Here is a 22,963-nt window from a genome sequence, read left to right as displayed (position 1 = left end):
TTTTTGCTTACAATTGGTCATTTATAAATAGTTTCTCCGTTTACAAAAGAAGCTCAAGTGAATATCTAATACTGACTGAAATTTTTACACAGATGGTTTCAATTCTGGGAAATACACAGATACTGATTAAAAGCTAAACTATAGGTTTTAATGAAACAATTAACAAAAGACAGCTACAAATATTTGTTGTGAATTAAATACATACATTAAATGTTAAACAGTGCAAAATGTTGAGATGAAGCATACAAAGTAATGGCTGCAACCCTTACAACAGTTAATTATAATTTTAAAGAGTTCCTGAGTTTGTGCTTATTTTTACAACATGTAATTGGAATCTGTGTGTTCTTTATTCGAAGAATTGCTGATCGTGGGTTTATGTTGGGCATTACTTGCGTGCTTATCAGTTGTCCATTCCTCACCATCAATTACTGGATCTACCTGCTCAGGAGTTTCTAACTCTTCCTCTTCACTTTGTTCTGCATTGTCTCCCTCTGCACCACTAAGGGTCTTCCCAAGTTGAAGGGTTTCCATAGTTCTTTGGGTCTCTGAGACCCAAGATTCAATTCTGCTATTAAGTTGAACCTCTACCGATATAGGTTCATGGGTGTAATCCTCATCATCTTCATCGTCATCCTCCTCCTCTTCTTCAAGCATTCCTGGTACAAGAGTACTGGTGGTACTGGTCATGGAGGAATTCAAAAGATCACGACAGCTGCCATCCAAAGATCCTGTCTCTGTACTCTGCTGTGAGGCCCACTCCAGATTGTCATCTGGCTTCACCTCTTCTTTGTCACTTGGCAAGGATTTTCCATGACTTGCAGTTGAGGTAGTTCCGGTTGTAGCTGTAAGTGGCTGTTTGTTAACAGTGGCTTTCTCAATTTGAACACTGCTAGATTTTTCTGGTGCAGTTGTCTTAAATGAGGACTCTCTCTCATTTTCAGAGGTTTCTAACCCATCAGATGTTTCCACCATGTTTCTCCAGTTTGTTTCTGCAAATCAAGACACCACAAGCTCATCAGAAAACTGACAGCTTAGAGTAGGGTTACCATATTTTGAGTGTCCAAAAAGAGGACACTCCACAGGGCCCCGGCCCCGCCCCCACCCCTTCCCCAAAGTCCCCGCCCCAACTCCGCCCCCTCCCCTGCTTCCCGCGAACATTTGATTCGCGGGAAGCCTGAAGCAGGTAAGGGGGGTGGGGAGAGGACGTGCGGCCCAGCCTGGGTCGGCTTGGGCCCTGGAGTGCCGGCCCCCGGCCCAGCACCGCCGGCCCCGCATGTCCCGATTTTCCTGGACATGTCCGGCTTTTGGGGATTTCCCCCCGGACGGGGATTTGAAGCCCAAAAAGCCGGACATGTCCAGGAAAAACCGGACGTATGGTAACCCTAGCTTAGAGAGTTTTTAAAACATTTACACAATTAAAAAAAAATCCTAAGATCTTGTTCAAGTAAAAAGCATAAAAGGGAAACATGTGCATGTAACACTATACTTGTCCAAACATGATCACACAGTGAACAGTTTGAAAAAAAAACAAGAGCAGAAAAAACTGTTTCATGCTTAAAGAGATTCTCAAACACATTTTGTTCTGAAATTAAAAAAGGTGTTGATGCGCTTGCCTCAGCACTACACTCAGTAAGAAATGGCATGGCTGATGGTGTGTGGGGAGACCACGCAGCAGGGTTTTACTGTCAGTGCCAGAATCCCATGGTCATTTGCCAAAATAGTATTAATCATCATCCTGCTACTGTCTGTTAATAACTGTAGAATTCTGAACAAGAAGTTAAAAAAGCAACCTCTAAGCTAGATCGTAAAATTAAAAAAACAAAACAAAACACACTCCAAGTAATCAAGGCATTATTTTGAGTAAAGTGGGTGCTCAGGAAAAAAAAAAAATCAGCAATTATATTAACAACTTAACCTAAGTTAGACAAGTATTTCATTCTCAACTGGTACTATCCCAGTGTACTTAAGAGTTGATGCATAAATCAATCTTGTAGGTTGCTCAGCCCATGACAACTCTTCAAAACCCTTCACTGGCTTCCCTTCAACTTCAACATCAAATTTAAGCAAACTGCTCTAGTCTTCAAAGACCTAAATAATTTAGCTCCTGTCTACCTCTCATCTCTTCACTTCCCCAATCACCCCCCTTTATTCTGCCCTATACACACAACCCCCTGTTCAAATCTCACCACTGGCCTTCATATACCAGCTCAATACCACAGAGAATCCCTCGGCAACTGAAGTGATCCTCCTGTGGTTGGCTTTAGGGTTGCTTTGCATCAATAAAGTATTTGGAACAAATCTGAGGATTAGGGCCAATGCCATTATTTTTATGTGGTCAGTTCTAGAAGAACTTCCCCAGAAGACTACTCAGTCTCACCCAAGAGCCTAACCAATTTGGATCACCTTCTCTAAGGTGTGGAATATATTTTAGACTGGGAAGTATTGGGAGATTTTTTTTCTACCTATAGTTTAATATTTATTGCTATTTCTACTTTATGTTATGTAATATAAATACACATTTTTAATACTTACCATATTCTCTCTCATTCACTTCAGATATGGGCTCTGAAATAACACTACAGAATGAAATCGCACTTGCTGCAGAGGGATTACGAGAATGACCCATGTGATGGGGTGCCTTCTTAACATTCTTTAAGGCCTCTTCTGCCTGCTCCTGCTCCATTGATGCAACCATATCTCTGTATGCCTTTCTGGCCTCCTCAGTCAGCGAGACCAACTTATTAAACAGGCTCTAAATATGAAGACATTTTCATATTTGTTAGTTTCTTCACGAACATTTTCACTTGACACATTTTCCCTTTTATTAACAGGTCCTGTACATGCAACCCTAAAGCCTGTCTAGTCAAAAAGAGTGTGCCCTTTATTTTGGGCAATAATCAGTCATGCTCTAAGTTTCATTTTAAGGATGCCTCTGCATTTACACAGCTCAAGTTTTTGCTAGGGTTATTTCTGATGAAGCATGGGTAGGAGGGAAAGAACACTGCCTTCCTACATTGTTTGCAGACTCACAGGAAGAGTTCACTCAGCCTAAAATCCCAAATGATAAAGCTCAGTCTTGCAGAATTTTCCCTTTTTAAAAAAACACTAGTTACTAATTTTTGTCATCTTAAGCCTCTTTGGTCTCACTACTAGTCTTTGCTTCCCAATGGCACAGATCTAATCAGGTTTTATTTTGTGCAATGATTAATAGGTTTGAGCCTATTATATTATAGCACATTTAGATATGGATTATCTACAATATCAAGCCGATAGCCCTTTTCAGTGGGATGTCGCAACATCTTGCAAGCCAGGCTTAGCAAAAGATGGAATCACATGCTCAAGGAAACCTCTGATTAGAATAGCAGTCTGATTTTTGCACCAAAGAAACCACCATAAACATATGGAGCCAGTAAAATGAATATTTAATGAAGTTTTCCATTACTGGCCCGCACTTGATATTGAATCTCTTTCCAAATATATGTTAGAACAAAAGATGAATGACAATTTAAGTATTTAATGGGCACTTCCTTCCTTAGCAGGTAACAAAGGATGCAACATGATCTAAAATTCAATACTGTCTGTGGCTAGCTGTTTTAGCACACTCATTGCTGGTAATTTTGTTTCCACCCCATCAATATGTTTATTAAAAACTTTACATCTTGAGAAAGATATTGTTATCTGCTTAATTGTTAAGTGGTTTAAGTTACAGTACATGCTACAATACCTGAAACAAGTTCAGTTACGCAGAAATAATTACATGCTCAATTTCAAAGAGTCACAATGTAAAATTAAATAAACATGCTCAACACAAACTAGTCATGTTACACATAACGGTAACAGGTACATGTAATAACAAACTACGAATCCTTTATACTTTACTCGAAATCAGAGGAGAGACAGGTTAACACCAATAAGTGCCACCATTTCTATTATTGTGAGGACAAAAGTGCTGTCACCTCAGCATCATTAACTCCTTGATGCCAGCATTCATGGTGCAATCCATGAGGTGCCTGTCAAAAATTCCAGGCCTCAGGCATCAAGAGCTATCAGTAATCCTACAGTTTTAGTCAGGGATATGAAAAGCCTGTTCCATTCCCCCATGCTGCACCCTCCATTCTACCCAGAGAATACACATTCAGTGGGATTTTGGGGGTAAGGAAGGAAAGTAGACTAGAAATCTACTGTCACTGGCAGCACCCCCAGTTCCAGCACCAGGTCTATGGATGGTACTGTGACCTGTTAGAGGAGACTGGCTTCCTAGAAACTTCTGGCAGGTGGTGGTGAAGAGGAGGAGGGTATGTGATTACATATAGCTCTAGAAGGAGGAGGACAACTCATCTTATTTTTCAGTCTACCAGGTACTAAATTCAGTAAGTGTCTGTTTCTCATTGTAACTGTTGTAAATGTGAAAGCTGCTGATCAATACTGTAAATGGGTGATTAAGTTTTAGTGATTACCAAATGACCCAAACATGGATGCTAACATCCATACAGGGAAGATTGTGTTCCTACATCTGAAAAGAGAACGTTAGAATACTGTGCCCAAATTGCTGAAGATGCCATCCAAGAATGCATATAGGCTTTCCTGTTTGCTCAGAAAATGAAAATAAAATGAAATGATGGGAAAACTTCAGGATGACTGCCTTTGAAGTACATGGGTGTTCAGTGCACTATTTAAGCCTTGTTTAGAAAGTAGCAACACCTAATATAGTCCTAACACACATTGTGGAAGTTTAAAATTCTTCTGTAACCATCAGCCACCTTATGGGTTGGTTGACTGAAAAAGGATAAATATACCCAGGCTTCCCAACAATACTTAGTGGAATTCATAGGAAGACTGTCTCTACATTTGCATCCAACTACTTTAAGTATGGTGAAACTTACACTGAGAATGAGGGTAAGGAGGACTTTTGATCAGATAGCAGCCAATGGCTGATATAAACAAGGGACTACTAGAGAGATGCACTAAAGGTTACAAAAAGAAATGAAGTGTCAGAGTAATATGGTCAGACTGCAAGGTAAAAAAAACGGTCTCAGAGTCAAAAAGGCATCTGACCTAATTTATTTAATCTAGAACCGGAAACCCAGGACAAAACTAAAAGTTATTCAAAAGAAGCAAGACATTTCATTACCAAGTTTCCATGTTCTGAGCTCAACCCATGACCCTGACAGACAACATAACCAATTCAAGCTAACAAAAATTATGCTAATTCAACTTCTAGATGGAGCTACTATAAGGTGGATGCAAAACTGGTTGGATAAATTGTTCCCAGAGACAGGTATCAGAGTGGTAAAGCTTATGCCCAAATAAATGTATTGGTCTCTAAGGTACCACAAGGACTCCTCATTGTTTTTGTTCCCAGAGAGTAGTTATCAGTGGTTCACAGTCATGCTGGAAGGGCATTATGAGAGGGATCCCTCAGGGATCAGTTCTGGGTCTGCTTCTATTCAATATCTTCATCAATGATTTATATAATGGTATAGAGAGTACACTTATAAAGTTTGTGCACAATTACCAAGCTGGGAGGGGTTGCAAGTGCTTTGGAGGATAGGATTAAAAATCAAAATGGGATGTATTAGTAGGAGTGTTGATTAGGCCTCAACTGAAGTATTGTGTCCAATTCTGGGTGCCACATTTCAGGAAAAATGTGGACAAAATTGGAGAAAGTCCAGAGAAGAGAAACAAAAATGATTAAAGGTCTAGAAAAATGACCTTTCAGGGAAGACTGAAAAAACTGGGTTTGTTTAGTCTGGAGAAGAGAAGACTGAAAGGGGACATAACAATTTTCAAGTACGTAAAAGGTTGTTACAAGGAGGAGGAGGGAGAAGAATTGTTTTTCTTAACCTCGGAAGATAAGACAAGAAGCAATGGGCTTAAATTGCAGCAAGGAAGGTTTAGGTTGGATATTAGGAAAAACTTCCTGTCAGGGTGGTTAAGCACTGGAATAAATTGCCTAGGGAGGTTGTGGAATCTCCATCATTGGAGATTTAAGAGCAGGTTAGACAAACCCCTGTTAGGAATGGTCTAGATGATAATACTTAGTCTGGCCATGAGTGCAGAAAACTGGACTAGATGACCTCTCAAGGTCCCTTCCAATACTATGATTAATCCTGAGTTTTTCCTATTATCGTCTAGCTTTAAAATGGAAGAATCACATTTATACCCCAAACCTCTCTCTTTGCTTGTCGCAGTTTGTTGCATCCACCAAGTAAGTAGTCACGGATGTTAGAACAGATATTAAGACTTGTCAATTTTTAGAAGACTCTCACATGCCTCTCCGGGCAACTTAGTTATCAACTGAGTATTTTTGGCACACTCGGACTGCTTTGGTTGAAACTTCATAGGCATGAAGCTGGGAAAAAAAAATCAGTGGGTTGTGGAAACTCTCATATCTGAGAGCAGACAAAGGAAGAGTGGTAGGCCTAATTAGTTTGAATGAGAATTTGATTACCTTTCCCTTAGAATCGCAAGCTTTTCATTTTGGACAATGACTGCCCTTTTTAATTTTTAAAGAATAAATGTGTTTACAACATGAGATACAGTTTTTGTTCTGTTTTATTTTCAAAAAATGGCTTTTTTCCTCACTGTTTTCCTCAACAGATAAGGAAAAGCTCACCACCCTAGTTTTAGTGCACGCAGTAGATGAGCTGTACCTGCAGGGTTGGAGTGGTTATATCACAGGCAGAGACAATCTGTACCTGCTGATAGTGCGGAGGCATAAATAAGGACAGAGTGAGGGCAGCAGCTTCAGCAGATGTTATTCAGCATGCTCAGTCTGTGTGAGCATGCTCAGTACAAGCAAAGCAGTTAAAACCAGGGGAAGGGGCTGGGGAGGGAGAGAGATGGACATGTGACCCTGAGTGCCATCTCGCCCACACAGCATTACTTCTGATCACAGGCCAGGATATGATATGATACATGCACAGGTCACATCTAATATGATGGCAACCCACAACCCTCCCAAGGTGTGTTGACCTAATGAAGCAGAAGCATACATCTCTGATGAAATATGGGGATTTTAGGTAGCTGGTAGATGCCCTTGATACCAGTGCTCCTTTGAGGCCTCCCAAGACCTCTTCTAAAGACCTCCTAATCTTTGTAACTGGCCAACGGTTGCCTTACTTCAAGATGCTGGCATGCCCTACAATCCTGGACATTCCGTGTCATTTCAGCTGGCACTTCAAAAGATGTCTGCCAGCATGTTCCAAAGATTTAGAGGAAGAAGGGGTGACAAATCTTACATCACAGAACTGACAGGGCAGCATGTCAAATTTAAAAGAGATAAGCAACTTTAGAATAAATAGGCCAAGATAAAATTGGCATCCAATGCCAGTCAACACTCTGTATGTATGTATGAATGCATGCATGACAGTTAGCTTGTGAGCCCAAGGGCAGTGAACAAAGTTTGTAAACATGTATTACATGAGAAAAAAACTGAAATGGCATTAACTATTTCAGCCATCTGTTCAGAAATCAATTGCTTACCTCAGCACCAGAATAGTTGAAGATTCCCACCACACTAACAGGAACTAGCTTGTTCACACAACGACCAAGAGCTTTACGTCCAAGTGCAAAGACAAAAGGAATCTCTTGCTCTCGTGCCATGGCTATTACGTTATACAGAGCTTCATCCAATCCACCTTAGGAGAAAAAAATAACACAAAGCTAAAGCTTAGAACAGTCATCTTAATAGTGCACTTTGGTCCAATCCAGTATTCCACAGTTTTTGTCAGTGGCTATCAGCTAAAACTTTAGTACACATAGTTAGTCACCAGATATTTAGATTAAACCATGTACTGCCAGAAAGCAGTAAGGCTTTGAATGCAGTGCACATGCAGTAAATTTGCTTGTTTTATTAAAGTACAATCAAGTCTGTTATTTACTGAATATGATCAGTTAATCTGTACACCTAACAATGCTCTGAACCCTCTCATGGTGCTATGTTGTGCACCAGGAATACTAAAGCAGAAACTTTATGAAACTGGATTCTCGGTTTCTTAATAGATCTTTTCCTTCTCTTACATATCTCAGGAAGTTATCATTTGCATTCCTGTAGTGTGCAAAATATACTAGGCACAGTCCCCAATCCCACATACAGGAAGGCACAATTCCTGCCCCACTAGTTCCTGGAGTTAAAGAAATGGGCCTGAAGCAGAGTGTGGCAGCCTTACGATGGAATTGAAAGATGACCTGTCATGCTTATAGGACAGCATGGAAGATGCTTAAAATGACTCAGAAGTCAACATAATGGATTAACAAGGTTAGCATCATTGGTAGTGTTGGGGAAAATGCAATATACACATAGCATTTATACACTAAAATATTTCTTATTAAAGCACTTGTACCTTTTGACTGGATTTTTTCACAGTTAGGAGAAATGATCACACATTTTATCTTGTTTAACTTCATGTGCTTAGTAACCTCACGCAAACCCATAACAAGCCTTCTCCTTGCTTTAGCTCTCATGGGATCCTTTTGGTAAATGCGTTCCTGGAAGCTGACAAGCTCTTGCAATAGCAAAGTCACACACTCGTCTATTTCTTTACTTAGAACTTGATTACAATACCTGTCAATTCAGAAACCACCACATTTTAGCATATAGCAAATTCAGCAGTGCATCTCATTGCTGTGTGCCTTTAAATGATTTTAGAAAGAAATAATTTTTTTTGTTACTTGTTCCAAGTATACTAAATACATTTATTTAGAAGTAAAGAACTGTACACCTAAAACAACGTAAGGATATTCTGAAAGTGTTTAAAATGAAACCACAGTGAAATAAATTGTCAGTATACAACCCACCCACCCAGAGCCCACAACTTAAAGAGAATAGCTCATACACACTTATATTTTACAATTCACTATTCCTTGATCAAATTTGATAATCAATAAGGGATGCTTTCGAGCACTGGTTAGTGGTAATTCCACTGTAGTAGGGGTGGATTGTAGCAGAGTTTCCAGCTCCCCAAACTCAAAGTTGCCCTTCATTTGAAATGACTTTTCTGCCTACTCCATTTCTTAAAAGCAGCAGCCTAGCTGAAGAAAATCCCTCGGGAATATTATAACCTGCCCCATCAGAAGCACGTAAGAAACAGAGGGTGCAAAGCGCCAGGGAGTAGTACTTTTTTTACATGGGGGATAGGCTAACTTAAGTTCACCGACAACTTATAAGAGTCCAATAAATTCAAATACAGTTAGAAAATACACTTGACTAGAATACACCTTTAGAATTCAAGTTGAGTAATTCAAAGCGCTTACTCTCTAAATCTCTTGCTATGAATTTTAGTGATTGTTGAAGATGCCATTGGACTACCTATCCCTGAACTGGCAGGTGAGCCTTGTGACACTGGAGTCATGCAATATGGAGAGTTCTGACTTGCTGGAGAGAGTGAAGTATCACTAGGCATACTTAGCCCCGGTTCTGAAATAAATGAAAAAAGCTTTGAAACGTCTTCAATATGAAATGCATTTATATATAAAAGCAGTACAGTTTAACATAGGGAACTCATCTGCCACTCATATATCCCTCTCTCTGATTTTTACATATATTACAAATTTCAGGCACCTAATATCTGTCAGGTAAACCACTTTAATGATATTTGAATATGCATTCAATTATTACATTTGAGCTCTTTAAAAAAAAAAAAGGTATTTGAGAATACAAGTGAAACAAGAACTACCTGAAGAGAGCAGCAAAGAGTCCTGTGGCACCTTATAGACTAAACAGACGTATTGGAGCATGAGCTTTCCCATGCATCCGACGAAGTGGGTATTCACCCACGAAAGCTCATGCTCCAATACATCTTTCCCATGCATCCGACGAAGTGGGTATTCACCCACGAAAGCTCATGCTCCAATACGTCTGTTTAGTCTATAAGGTGCCACAGGACTCTTTGCTGCTTTTACAGATCCAGACTAACATGGCTACCCCTCTGATACTTGATACCTGAAGAGAATAACTTCTTCCAAAAATTAAACTTGTGTGACATTTAAATTATGTTGTCTTTTTGCTGCTTTACTTTACAGTGATCTCCAGAGAGTCATTACCTACTTTTAACATTAAATACATCCTTGCTATCCTAGCAATCTTTAGAATATTACTCATTACAATTACCATGATATCACAATGTGGGTCACAAATCTCCATACCAAAGAGGTAGTGGCTGACAGCTTTGGATGTTCCTTTGCAGTTCAAGAATTAACCACAGTCTTAGCAAAAGTTCAAATAGTTTGCGTGAGTTCAAATGACTTGGCACTAAACTTGCATTTTCCCCCATATTGCATATGCCTCCGTACTTGCTGATTCTAGACAGAAGAGGGAGCACTAGAATGTGATTTGAAAAGTCTGGGTTTTCATGCTTTTTTTGGCCCTACCAAAAGCAGGAGAACCGGAAGTGTCATGAGAAAGCCTGTTCTAACAAGATTTCCAGCCCAAATTTGATGGGCACAACTAGTTCAGGGAAACATGTTAACTGGACTGCTGCACTTTTTCAAGTTCTTCTATCCCAAATTCATGCCTTATGAAAGCTGTGTCAGGTGCTTTTAACTACCGACTAATACTCAGAAAAAACCCCAACATATTACTAATATACATTTAGCATCAGATTCTCAGTTTGCATAAATTGGTATAGCAAATCTGTGGTCACTGAAATAAATAAAGCTATGCAAATTTAGATCAGCTGACGATCTGGCCCTTGAAATTTCTATTTTAACTCCCTGGAATGTGACAGCAAAGTCAGAAGTATTATTTAACAAAAACCAAACTAGTAGACTACAATACTCAATTACCTAGGACTGAGATAACTATAAAACTAACAAGAAATGTAAGTATTTGTTGGAACCAATTTGTAAATAAAGATTAAAAGTCTGGCTAAAATGGCAGTTTTAAACATTTACAAAACTCCAAATACCAAAGAACAGACTCCAATGTCCCACACAGCAGAAGTTCAAGGTAAACTAGGAGTAAATGGGTGACACTGAGTAAGTTTAGGTTATGGCTAAATATCAGAAAGGCTTCCAAATTAAGGTCTATTACAGAGAAAGCGTCTCAAATGGAAAGTGGAAGACTGATTTATTTGAAAAAATTAGACCCGACAAAGCACATGAGAATCTTGAATAGTTGAGGGATGGACAAAATGGCCTCAAATAGGTCTTTTTCATCTAATTTCCATTCTTTCATAAGGGAAATAGCTGATCATAAAATGAACAACAAGCTAATGGTAGCGGACTTTGTTACATGTTAAAAAATAAAAGCAATCCAGAAAATTAAAAAAAAAAAAAATGTATAGACACTTCAATTTAAAACAATTATTTTTAAAAATCCTAAAACAAGAGAAGACTCTTACCTTCTTGAGAGGCTAACTCCTGAGACTGGTCATCAGTCAAACATACGGGCACCTCTTTCTGTTCATCAGATCCCAGAAGACTGTGATCTGCAGATAAGCGTCCTTTCTTTTCTTCTCTCTCTTTTAAAATAATCTAGGAACAAGGTACTAGTTTTCAATCAATTAGAAACCTGTAAGTATTACAGATTGTTACAATGACGTGAGAAGCTTCCCTCACACAGAAATAGGGGAAAAAATAATAGTTTGTTTTAGAGCCTTTTTGTTCCTGAAAGTGAACCAAAACAACACATTTTAAATCTGTTTGATGGATGAGAAATGGCACTCTTCATTTTAGTAGTTGCAATAAGGCAACACCACAATACCAGAGTATTTTTAGAGTAGTAGTGTTGCAGGAAGGGTTTTTTCATAGCTTTTGATTAAAATACTTTCCAAACACTCTTTCAAACTTCTATTTGGTGAAAAGCATTCATCTTTGTCACCACAACCCACCCCCACTCTTATAAACACACCTGATGCAAAAATGCAATAAAATTGCAACAGAATCTTATCACTGTGTGTGGAAATTGTTTTGAAAAGCATCAAAAAGCACCACAATACAAAGTGCTGAGACTATATGGCTATTAGCCTTTATCTTTGATACTTTGATATTTTATCATTTACTGTATCAATGACAGATGCCAATACTGTAATGAATAATGAAAAATATGGGCCAGATTATCAGCTTTGTTGCATTCCCTGGACGGTCAGTCTATAAATCACTTGCTTCTGTTTCCTTTCCCACCCTTCACCAGACACACAACCCAGTGCTGGGTCTGTTCTAGGGATATGTCAGAAGCATGCTGTACTCCAGCAATCAGCAAGCGCTGCTAGAGAACTATTCCTTTAGGGGCAAGTTGGTCCCCAGCTGTCCTAAAGATCAGGGCATCACAATTCAGGAGTTCATGATTCCCAATCCCACTAGGCCACAACTAAAACATTATTAAGAGAATTGTTAGTCATGGTTATTTGTTAATCTTGATACTTGGATCAAGACAGTCCCAAAACAGTTGCATGGTTTACCTTTTTAAGTGCTGTCGGGCGCTTTAGTTTGGAAATTTCTCTCTCTTTCCCTCTTTTTACTTTTGGAGCAGTTGAGTCCAAAGGATTAAGACAACCTACAGATGGCTGTCCTTTAGTTAATGACTTTCTGTTGGTAGATTCTTTGGTATGAAAAGGTGCACCACCGCCAACTAAATGTAGGCAAGAAAGATAGTCTCACTAAAAGATACTACTGAAAGAAAGCCCAGACACTTTCAAAATTTCCACTAACGAATTCTCACCAAGTACATTTTCCTTCCTTTTGCAAGGGAAGGGGGAGGTTATGACAAGAAAGGTACATCACCAAATGTTGATGTTTTCATGTTTACATATTTCTTCAATTTAGCCTCATGTTTTAGGAAACTGACTACTCATTCCAGGAGAAAAAGAAGGCTAGACATCACATTTAAGAGTAAAATGGAGTTTGTCTCAAATGACATGTAAATATCATTTTTCTAGACATGAATATGTAATCTGTAAATACTTGTTAGTTATAATAATACAACAAATTAAGAAGGAAGGTAGAATTTAACTGACATTATTTGGAAGAAAAGATTTTACTGTATAGCAACAGGCCAAAAAAAAAAATGCATTTTAAAATGAAGCCTACATCAAAGTTCTTTACAGCACTTTGTTAGATACAACCTTGCTGGTCAGTATTTATGAATGGAAGACTCCTTGCAAATTAGGGAATACAAAAAGTGCATTTTGTTCCTTTATTTCCCAGAGGCGGTTCATAGTACTTTATACAATAGCACTTTAATAAGTGTTCAGGCAAAGGGGGCAATTGCCCAAGGGCCCGGGCAATTTAAAAGGGCCTGGTGGCCCCCGGCAGCACAACAGGGCTAAGGCTGCCTGCCCTCGCTCTGTACCGCTCCCAGAAAACGGCCGGCACATCCCTGTAGCCCCCGCCCCAAGCGCTGACTCCGCAGCTCCCATTGGCCAGGAACTGCAGCCAATGGGAGCTGTGTGTGGGGGGGTGCCTGTGGGCAGCAGTGCGCGGGGACCCTTTGGGCCCCCCGCCTAGGAGCTGCTGCCACAGGGGTGTGTCGGTCACTTTCGGGAGCCGCCTGAGGTAAACGCTGACCCCCTGGCCCCAACCTCCTGCCCCAGCCTAGAGCCCGCACCCAAACCCACTCCCAGAGTCCGACCCTGCACCCCCATCCAAACTCCCTCCCAGAACCTGACCGCACACCCTCTCCCACACTCAAACTCCCTCCCAGAGCTGGCACCCCGCATCCCATCTCCCTCCCAGAGCCTGCACCCCCACCCAAACTCCCTCCCAGAAGCTGACCCCAGCCACACCCAAACTCCCTCCCAGAGCCTGCACCCCACATCTCATCTCTCTCCCAGAGCCTGCACCCTGCACCCCAGCTCCCTGCTCCAAACTGGTGAAAGTGAGTGAGAGAGGGTGGGGGAGAGTGAGCAACGGAGGGAAGAGGAATGGAGTGAGCAGGGAGTGGGACCTCGGAGAAGGGGCGGACAGGGCATGGTCTCAGGGAAGGGGCAGGGCAAGGATCTTTGGGTTTGCGCGATTAGACAGGTGGCAACCCTAACGGGTGGGCATGTGGAATTACCTGTGTATGAGAGGGGCCTTGTATTGGTGAGCTGACGGGCTTTCATTGCTTGTTGCTGTTTCTCAAGCGCTGCTAACATATCCCCTAAGTCTAGCTGCACGGGAGCTTTACTCTTCTTCCCAGCTGCTTTGGATAAAGCCTCCTGTTACATGAACACAAGACACAGTTCACCTTTATGTCTTTTTATCAATGATCAGCAGAAGACAGCATCTATTTTAAACAGACATTATTGCTATAATAGTGTATGAAGGAATGCTGTCTGATGATGGTTATTCCTCCCCTAGCAATTACTACTTGAAAATGTAACAGACCTGGAGTTTCTTCTGCTCCATACTTATTTCTGAATATTCTTGAGCTGTGGCAAGTGCTGCTGCCAAGGCTTTCTTCTTTTGACTTTTTGCACGTTTGGGTACAGAGGTTGTAATAGGAATTGGAGTTTGGACTATATTGATTGGAGAATTTTCAGGTAAATCATCCAGCTAAGGTTGCAGAAGAAAGAGTATAAACATAATTACAAGCTGTTAAAATAGAAAAGGAATTATTTATCTGAGACAGTAGCAAAAGAATTATGCAAAGTAGAGAACTAGTCCATTTAGCAGATATACTACCTATCAAACAAGTAACATACAGCTGTGACATAAGTCACAGTATGCATGATGATATAGCTAAATTAGTTTTGTGGAGTACTTAATCTTTATAGTGAGAGACATGTTACATGTCAAACAAACTAGGGAAATTCAACCTAGATGGAGCTACTATAAGGTGAGTGCAAAACTAGTTGGAAAACCGTTCCCAGAGAGTATTTATCAGTGGTTCACAGTGATGCTGGAAGGGCATAACGCGTGAGGTCCCGCAGGGATTAGTTCAAAATCTTCATCAATGATTTAGATAATGGCATAGAGAGTACACTTATAAAGTTTGCCAAGCTGGGAGGGGTTGCAAGTGCTTTGGAGGGTAGGATTACAATTCAAAATGATCAGACCATTTCTCCAGAAGTAAATAGGATGTAATTCGATAAGGACAAATACAAAGTACTCCATTTAGGAAGGAGCAATCAGTTGCACACATACAAAATGGGAAATGACTGCCTAGGAAGGAGTACTGTGGAAAGGGATCTGGGGGTGATAGTGGACCACAAGTTAAATATGAGTCAACAGTGTAACACTATTGCAAAAAAAAGCAAACATCATTCTGGGATGATGTTTTTTATGTAATTTACCAATGAATTTTTTCTCCGACCAATTCATTTTTTAAATAAATAGGTATTCTATACACATGTGGTTCCTCCACAGTTATAAAGTAGCAATGGAGGGAGAGGGGGGAGGAAGAGAGAAGGGGGAGAATCCAAGTCTTGGCTTCTTGACAATATGGTTTTCTCTGACATTGCTATTTTAGTTAAAAGACCATTGGAAAAGTATTTCCATAACGAAGTCTATAGTAATGTGTGTTGTATATGCTTTTTAAAAAAATTCCACCATTCTGACCTTGTAAATACTGCAATAGACCAGACAGATTCATGCAAACGGGGAATGCAAATTCAGGTAACACTAATCAGAAACGGTCTTCATCTTAAAAATAAATATCAAGAATAAAAAAAGTCTTTACTTACTACTTTTGGTGAAAATTTTTGCTGAATGTTACCACCTTTGCCACTTCCACTGTCACTATTTAACTCTGGAAATTCATCTTCATCCTAATTGAAGAATTGAGGATTAAAAGTCACACTGCCCTACAACTTGGGGAAAAACCCACCACACACCAAAAGACCAAGGTTATTAACTTGAATGGCCAAGGCTATAAGTGAAGTATCCAGTACATGTATCCAATGGTAAAAATAATACTGTACATATTTTGAGTAGTATATTATGTTAAAGAAATCCCTGCAATATTAGAGAAAAGCACTGAATTTAGTTAACTTTTACATTCTATAAAAATTGCAGCAAAAAGTAAACTGGAAATCTACTACACTAGTTTCAAAATTTAACTGAGTTTAATATAAAATCAGAAAGTACACATAGTAGACCTAAACTACAGAGGCAATACATATAGTATTGTGAGAAATCAGTGTATTTTATCACATTGTGGAACTTTAGAATTAGTTTTCAGCAAGAAGAGATGTCACGAGGCAACTATCACCAGTTCAATGTTTTATTAGGTCTTGTCATATTGAAATTCTAACAGTGATGTGAACACAAAAAAAATACCTCAAAGTACAAGGGTTCGGGACTTTGTTCTGCTCTGCTTGATTGGCTTGTGGTTAAAGGCTTCTCGTGTCGCTTCTGAAGTTTTTGCCTTCTTTCTGAAGATGTGCTTTGTCCCCTGCATCTGAAACCAGACTTACAAATCAAGGATAGAGTTCTTAGTGTTTTAGAATTAAAAGTGGTATAGATCTGTAATGCATTCATGCTAGCTACTCAATTATACTAATGGAAAAAAAGACCAGTTAAAATTGATTTTTACAAAATAAGCTACATTACCTATGAGGTGTGTGCATTTTTTAAAATGAAAATATTTGATTGAAAGGCAGAGTTTATAATTCTAATCATATACTACAGGTGGGACCATAGATAAAAAATTCTTTGGAATATTAAAATTTTAATTTTATTTTTTATCACTAAGGCTGATTGTTTATATTTTACATTTCATCCTTCTCTGAAATACTACACTAATGCATGAAAGAAAGTGAAATTGACTGATCTTTTTGAAAATAACAGGATAAAGTTTAAGAACGAAAACTAAATTTTTTTTTATAAGCACTCATGTAAACTGTTACTGTTCTATGACTAGACAGCATCCCTTTAAAAGTATTCGTCAGCTGAACTGTTAACATGAGTAAATAAATATTACAAATGAATTAATTTCAGCAACACCTACATACATAGTATATATCTGCAATGTACATTTTTTACAACAACTTTTATGGAATGAACTAAACCTTTTCAAATTCTATATTTGCATTTGGAAGGAGATATAATTCACCCATTATATGCTTCTCATACATATGCAATTAGTTACACAAGGTAACAGAAGCAAAGACATTCAAAGTTCCGCTTTAAACTCTTCATATTCACCCTCAGTATTACAGAATAGGCGACGTGAGAATGAAATAATCTGAGCTTCCACTCCTTCTGAATACCAGTGAACAGGACAGGCCTTATCTAAAAGACCACAGTTGTGGTCTTCTGTGGGCTCCTCTGATATTGGAGACCAAGAATTATAAGGAAGAGTATCAGCTTTCACTCATTTTGTAGACCTTTTTCTTGCTAAAATAGTTTTGAATATAGAAACCAAATACTCCAACTGAATGTATTTTTCCTGACATGTGCCCTCCAATACAGCTGTTCAGGCTGGGCACATAGAGGTATTATTATATGATAATGCTGTTTTTCTTGCACTCTGCAAAATGCTAAGGTTGTTCTACCACTGAATAGTTGACATAGGAATATTAAAACTGAAGACTGAACTGAGGCAGTTACAAAATGAGTTGAAAGAGCCATTGTGATGTAACATCTAAATATACGCAATGCTAAACATTGTTCCTGATGAGCTAGTAAAATGAGAGTGGTGACGCTGTGAACTTTGGCACTGGAGATGCAAATCCGCCGCTGACTTCAGAGTTTTACCCTTAAGCTGGCGAAGGTTTAAGGTGCAGCGATGAGAACTAAGTGTGATAATGGCATGCTGAACATGTACAATACACATTTTTTAAAATTAAGAGCATTGTATCCATCTCAAAAATAGCTGCTTACCTGCTCTCCAAACTGCAGGAACAGTTTGCTAACAGGGCCCTTTCGGAGGGAACTAAGAGGAGGTAACTACAAGAGGCCACTTGGTGACTTCTCAGAATCTTCTCTTAACTGACCATGGTTGGACCAAACAGACCAAAAAAACCTCACAAAACCTATTTTACTGGACCCTCCCCACCTTCCCCACAAGCCAATCCCACAAGCCACCCTATGTGCAGAAAGAGCTACGTTCACAGGAAGCTTACAAGGACATGAATGTGCACAGAGGTACCTTGGGGGTGGGAAATGCACGAGGAAACTGTGTTGCAAATGCATAAAAACTCCTTAAACTCCATTTATAAGGCTGAAGTTCAGCACAGTGCTAGGCATGGGAGGGCTGGCTAAAAAGGGAGCATGCCACAGATTCCAAACACATGACCATTTTCTGACTGAGCTCTCACTGCCAATGGACCTGGGTGCAAATTAAATCCGCCCTCTTGGTGGAACAAAGGACAGAAGCTGTTCGAAGATCAACTCCTCCTTCAGTTGCAATGAGCTTGGCTGGCAAAGTGAGGTGTATTTTATAGCTCCCTGAGCTTAACTTGGCACTTAGTCTGTGGGATTAAATAAAAGTGATGTGAAATATCTGTGGGAGTAAAAGAAAGCCAGTTCTCTTCCTTCTCCCCAAGATTATCCAAAAGCACCAGTCCATGTAAAATTGTGGCCAGAAAAACTTGAGTTGACTCAAGTTACTAGAATAGATTAGAACAACTGAGAACTGCTGTATTCCTAGAAGATTATGGGGCAGTCAACTTCTATAGTCCCAATTTTCACATACACAAAGATTAAGGTATTGATTAACTGTATAGCTAAGTGATTGATTACACTTGATTCGTTATGAAAATGTTCAGGAGCCCAAATAACCAAACCTAGTCAAATGTATTATCTAAAGACAAAACAGTACAATACAAAAAAAGGAGACACTGTACATGTCCTTGTTCTTATCATCTAACAGCATGTTCACCTTCTGCATAAGGTGTACTTCGAAGATACACCCAAAGACTGCTTGTATTTATAGAATGGTTGCTTACCAGTTAGAAAACACTTCATACGTCCCCCAGATTCAACCCACCAGTCTGTACCAGTTCCTTAACTTGTTGTTTTGTTCCTTTCTGATCTTTGTTTTGGATACTAACTAGCATTCCAGGTACTGGTCCGTAAAGGTACCCCCGCAGCTTGAACGAGCACAGAGTATCAATGTATTTGGTCTTTGACAGTTTTCCTATCCGCTTATGCTAAATGCTGAGTTGTCCGTTCCAAGGTATCGTGGGATATACCAGTGAACAGCATTGTGGGGAAAACAATATAGTTTAGTTGGCATAACTGCTCAACCTTCATATGTACAATATTTATACCATGTGCTTAATACATATTAATGTTGTGTTAGCAATATGTATGACATACACTTTTGCTGACAAAGGAGAGAAAATAGTGAACCCACCAGTGTGCACCAAACAAGACTAAATATTTTCTTGTGTACACATACTTCGCTTCCAATACCTCCAGTCTAAATGCAAATGAGTGGCCATTTTAGGCCACACATGAAGGTCTGTGCTGTTGGATCCTGATGCAAGACTGCTGCCTTAGCACAGACAGCAGCTTGTTTCAGATTTCAAAACAAAACAAAAACAAAAAAAAATGCAAGACGGTCCAAGTTAAAAAGGGCATTCTCTTTTTATATAGGATTTTTTTGTGGGAACTATCCAATACATATCTATTAGCATTCCTAAGTAAAGTTTTATAAGAATTTCATGCTAGGTCAAGACCTTGCACAAATTTTAGCATAGAACAATTTTTGGTTTAAAACCATCTACTTAGATACCAGAGCAGCATAAAGAAAATGTAACGGAAATGCTGACAATATAAAAGGCACCAATATAATATATCATGATGGCTGCAAATAAATTGACAAGAATGAGAACAGAGAATGTAAATGCCATAACAAATTTGTAACTTTAAAAAATCCCAAATATTTTGATCAATTTTCAAAGACTAAAGTAGAAGCATTTTCCACTCGTCGTTTAAAGCATCTGTTAAATTGTCCATATAGTACCTGAAAATCGTTGCACTTATTATTCTGTTATTAAATGGTACACTTTCCAGACTTGTCTCCATTTCACACACTACTGACATGCCCAGAATAAACAGACCCTCCTTAACTGGAGATTTTAGGCAGAATATTGCCAAATGTGTACTTGCAGCCAAAGTACGAAGGCAATAAATAGAATGCATAGAGTGATTAAATCATGATATAAAGCTTGCTTTCCACTTCCATTTTCATTTTAATGCATTGCTTACTGTGTGTTAATTCTTAATAATTTGAGAGATGCAATTTACAAGAGATTAATAATGTTTTAAAATTAAAACACAAAGGTACCTGTGAACTATTTCTCTGTTCAGCTGGTCTTCCACCTCTGGAAAATGAATGAGGGTTTTCTATCCAAGGTTTTTTCTGAGTTGCCTGGGAATTTACATTAGTCCAACTTATGGCAGCTGAAAGAAATAGAAGTTTCAAAATAAAAATATATGAAAGAAAAGTCAATAAGTATAGCAGAAGTTGTATTACTTTGATTATATACACTACCGAATATTTGTCACTTCAAAGTAAAAGATCACACCAAGTGTGATGTGAATCTTGCAACAGTTTCTTCTCTGCTACAAATTCAGTTCCATAATTATGATTTCTAGAATTTGGTAAAAAAAATCTGCTTTTGAGAACAGAATTCAGCCACAGGCACTCAACTGCCAATAGTGAAGTTTGATTATCTTGGTAAACATCTAATGCAATAGTGGGCTCATTAGAATAGTTGTCTATAATATGCAGTGAGCCAATCCAATTGGCTTTTCTGCCCACTGTTTTCAGGGCTGAATTTAGTACAATTCCTCTTGTTATTTTTCATTATTATTACAGTAGGGTTCAAAACTCCTGATCAGGATAAGAACTTCCTTTTTCTGTTCTGTACAACATACAATAAAAGTCACTGACCCAAGCAGCTTATGCTCTAAATAGCAACAAAATAAGACAAGTAAGGTAGAACACAACGGGGAAGGAAACAGGAAGCAAGTGTGAAACACAGGGTTGCATGTATTCTTAGCTGAGAGTATCATCTGAAAGCCTCAACTCCCCCGCCCCCCCCCCAGCTTAGGTAGAGACAAGTGCAATTAATGAATCATTATCAGGCCACCTGCCTATTCATTATTATTGAGCAATTGATCATCAGTGTGACAGTACAGATGGGTCTTGAGAAGAGATTTGAAGGAGCATGGGGTAGTGGCTATGCTGAATGATTTAGGAAGGACACAGGAATATTCTTAGCAACATGTAAATAAAGATAGATTATGACACAGCAAATGTGACAGCTTCAAGATTTTTTTTTCAAGTTAAAAAAAAAGCTATACCTGCATTTATTGATGGTTCTACAATCTGAAAAGGAAGGAAGAACATTTTAGTAAAATATTTTTATTATCGTAGCAACCAACAGCAGCCTTGGCACTTCACAAATGTTCACCTACATTCATTGCACCAGAATCTGTATTTTTTGAAGTCATGGCGGCAGCAGCAGCCTGATTGTTGCTATGTTTAGGACTGCAGTAACCACTATCGCTGTCAATATCGGCTTCACTGGCCCCTTGTTCACTGGAGGACTCTGCAGCAGGATGGGATGCACGTCTTCGCCTGCCTTTTGATTTCCATAGCATTGTATTAGAGCTCTCAGAAAGTGACTTATTAGCTATCTCTGAAGGAAAATCTGTAAGTCAAAAAGTATAGCCATTTGTGTTGCTGTTGGAAAGCAGAAAATATTACTAATGATACATTAACATTTGTGATGAAAACACAAAAGCTACTGAAAAGAAATCTTAGCACCAGGTAGTTTCAAACTAGTAAAAAGAGAAATGTACTGACAGTGCTGGATGAAGTAAGCAGCAAGATTCAGTTTTCAGACTATTACCAGATCTATTTGTGTTGTACTAACCAATCCCTTGATCAAGATGCAACCTATTTTTGGCAATGGGATTTGCTAACAAACAGGTTTTGTTGCCAACAACAAGAGTCTTCAAAACAAGGGAGTTAGGTAACACCATGTAGGTTGTCAAGCCAAAATTCTCATTAAGTTGCATTCTGGGTCTGTGAATATTCATACAGCAGGATTCTTGCCATTATTGCTTTAAATGCAGAAGTGGAACAGGCAACGACAGTGAAGAAAAACCATTCCAGAAGATGCATAAAGCTGAATTTATGAAGAAAACCTTGCAATAATTTTTTTTCTGTATCAAATCCAATGCACTGTGTGGTTTTTAGAACTGCTCTTCTATCTAGTCTCTAAAAAGAGAAGAAAAAAAAAGTTTTGAAGACCACTCTTGGAAGAGATTTATCCTTCTCCCAACACAGTGATTTTTAGTACTCCTGAAAAATTCCAGATTGATGCCACTAGAAGTTTGCCAAAGAACAGATAGAGCGAAGACACCAGAAATGCAATTTCTCCACACTGCCTCCCAGAGTGCCTTAACATTAGTCCAGTGGGGGTATCTGCTGCAATTGCCAACAAGAGTTCTAATTAGCGTGAAACCATTAGAAACCACACAGATTACCATTCATTTCATATAGGCCCCAGGCAGCCAGACAGGAAGACTTTTGCAAAAGGTAGGGTCATTTTTTGAACTTGATGTTGACTGTTTCCCTTCAAAACAGCCGTGGAAAGGAAGACTATATGAAGTATTAGATAAAATGATAAGCTCCAGTTTTAACACATGCCTGCCAAATCTTACCAAAGTTTAAGCTTACTGTCATGCCATTAATAGCTCTTGTTTAGAACTATTTCTCTGCAGCAAGTGGCGTTAAACCTTCAATACTTAGCTTTTTATCTGGTTAAGTCATATAATTGATTAAAGTTTCAAGATGATAAATCACACCTGCCCTACTGACTTACTACATGCTATAGAATGTTTACAGATTCAAGATTTCAAGCTTTCTGACAATCAGCCTCCACCAAAAATATATCAGGAGCCCAATTATCAGTCCTGCCACAAGTCTGACACACACAATACCTACCTTTCTAGCTATCTGGAGAGTCCATTTAATTGTTTACAAGGGTTTTCCTCAAACCCCGCCCCAAAATTTACCAGTATTTCTATAAATATAATTCTTACCTTAAACTAAAAGTAAAATCAGTGTTTGCAGCCT

General features: G+C 39.0%; 1 protein-coding gene across 16 annotated transcripts in view; it reads right to left on the bottom strand.

Moving 5' to 3' along the window:
• Positions 1-22,963, bottom strand: part of SECISBP2L (SECIS binding protein 2 like) — a 36,630-nt gene continuing 13,667 nt past the window's right edge. For all 16 annotated transcript variants that reach the window (XM_005304010.5, XM_065558158.1, XM_065558160.1 and 13 more), the window contains 14 exons: positions 21,295-21,530; positions 21,181-21,205; positions 20,159-20,274; positions 16,201-16,332; positions 15,606-15,689; positions 14,308-14,475; positions 13,997-14,138; positions 12,402-12,571; positions 11,343-11,475; positions 9,256-9,418; positions 8,346-8,566; positions 7,486-7,640; positions 2,533-2,752; positions 1-989 (listed from right to left, as the gene is read on the bottom strand). In XM_005304010.5, the coding sequence (XP_005304067.2) occupies positions 316-989; positions 2,533-2,752; positions 7,486-7,640; positions 8,346-8,566; positions 9,256-9,418; positions 11,343-11,475; positions 12,402-12,571; positions 13,997-14,138; positions 14,308-14,475; positions 15,606-15,689; positions 16,201-16,332; positions 20,159-20,274; positions 21,181-21,205; positions 21,295-21,530 (2,639 nt within the window). In that variant the 3' untranslated portion in view covers positions 1-315. The remainder of the gene's footprint in view (positions 990-2,532; positions 2,753-7,485; positions 7,641-8,345; positions 8,567-9,255; positions 9,419-11,342; positions 11,476-12,401; positions 12,572-13,996; positions 14,139-14,307; positions 14,476-15,605; positions 15,690-16,200; positions 16,333-20,158; positions 20,275-21,180; positions 21,206-21,294; positions 21,531-22,963) is intronic.

Source organism: Chrysemys picta, chromosome 10 (genome assembly GCF_011386835.1).
Source record: "Chrysemys picta bellii isolate R12L10 chromosome 10, ASM1138683v2, whole genome shotgun sequence".
Taxonomy (NCBI): domain Eukaryota; kingdom Metazoa; phylum Chordata; order Testudines; family Emydidae; genus Chrysemys; species Chrysemys picta.
Note: the sequence above shows the minus strand (reverse complement) of the source record. Positions and strands in the feature narration are given on the sequence as shown.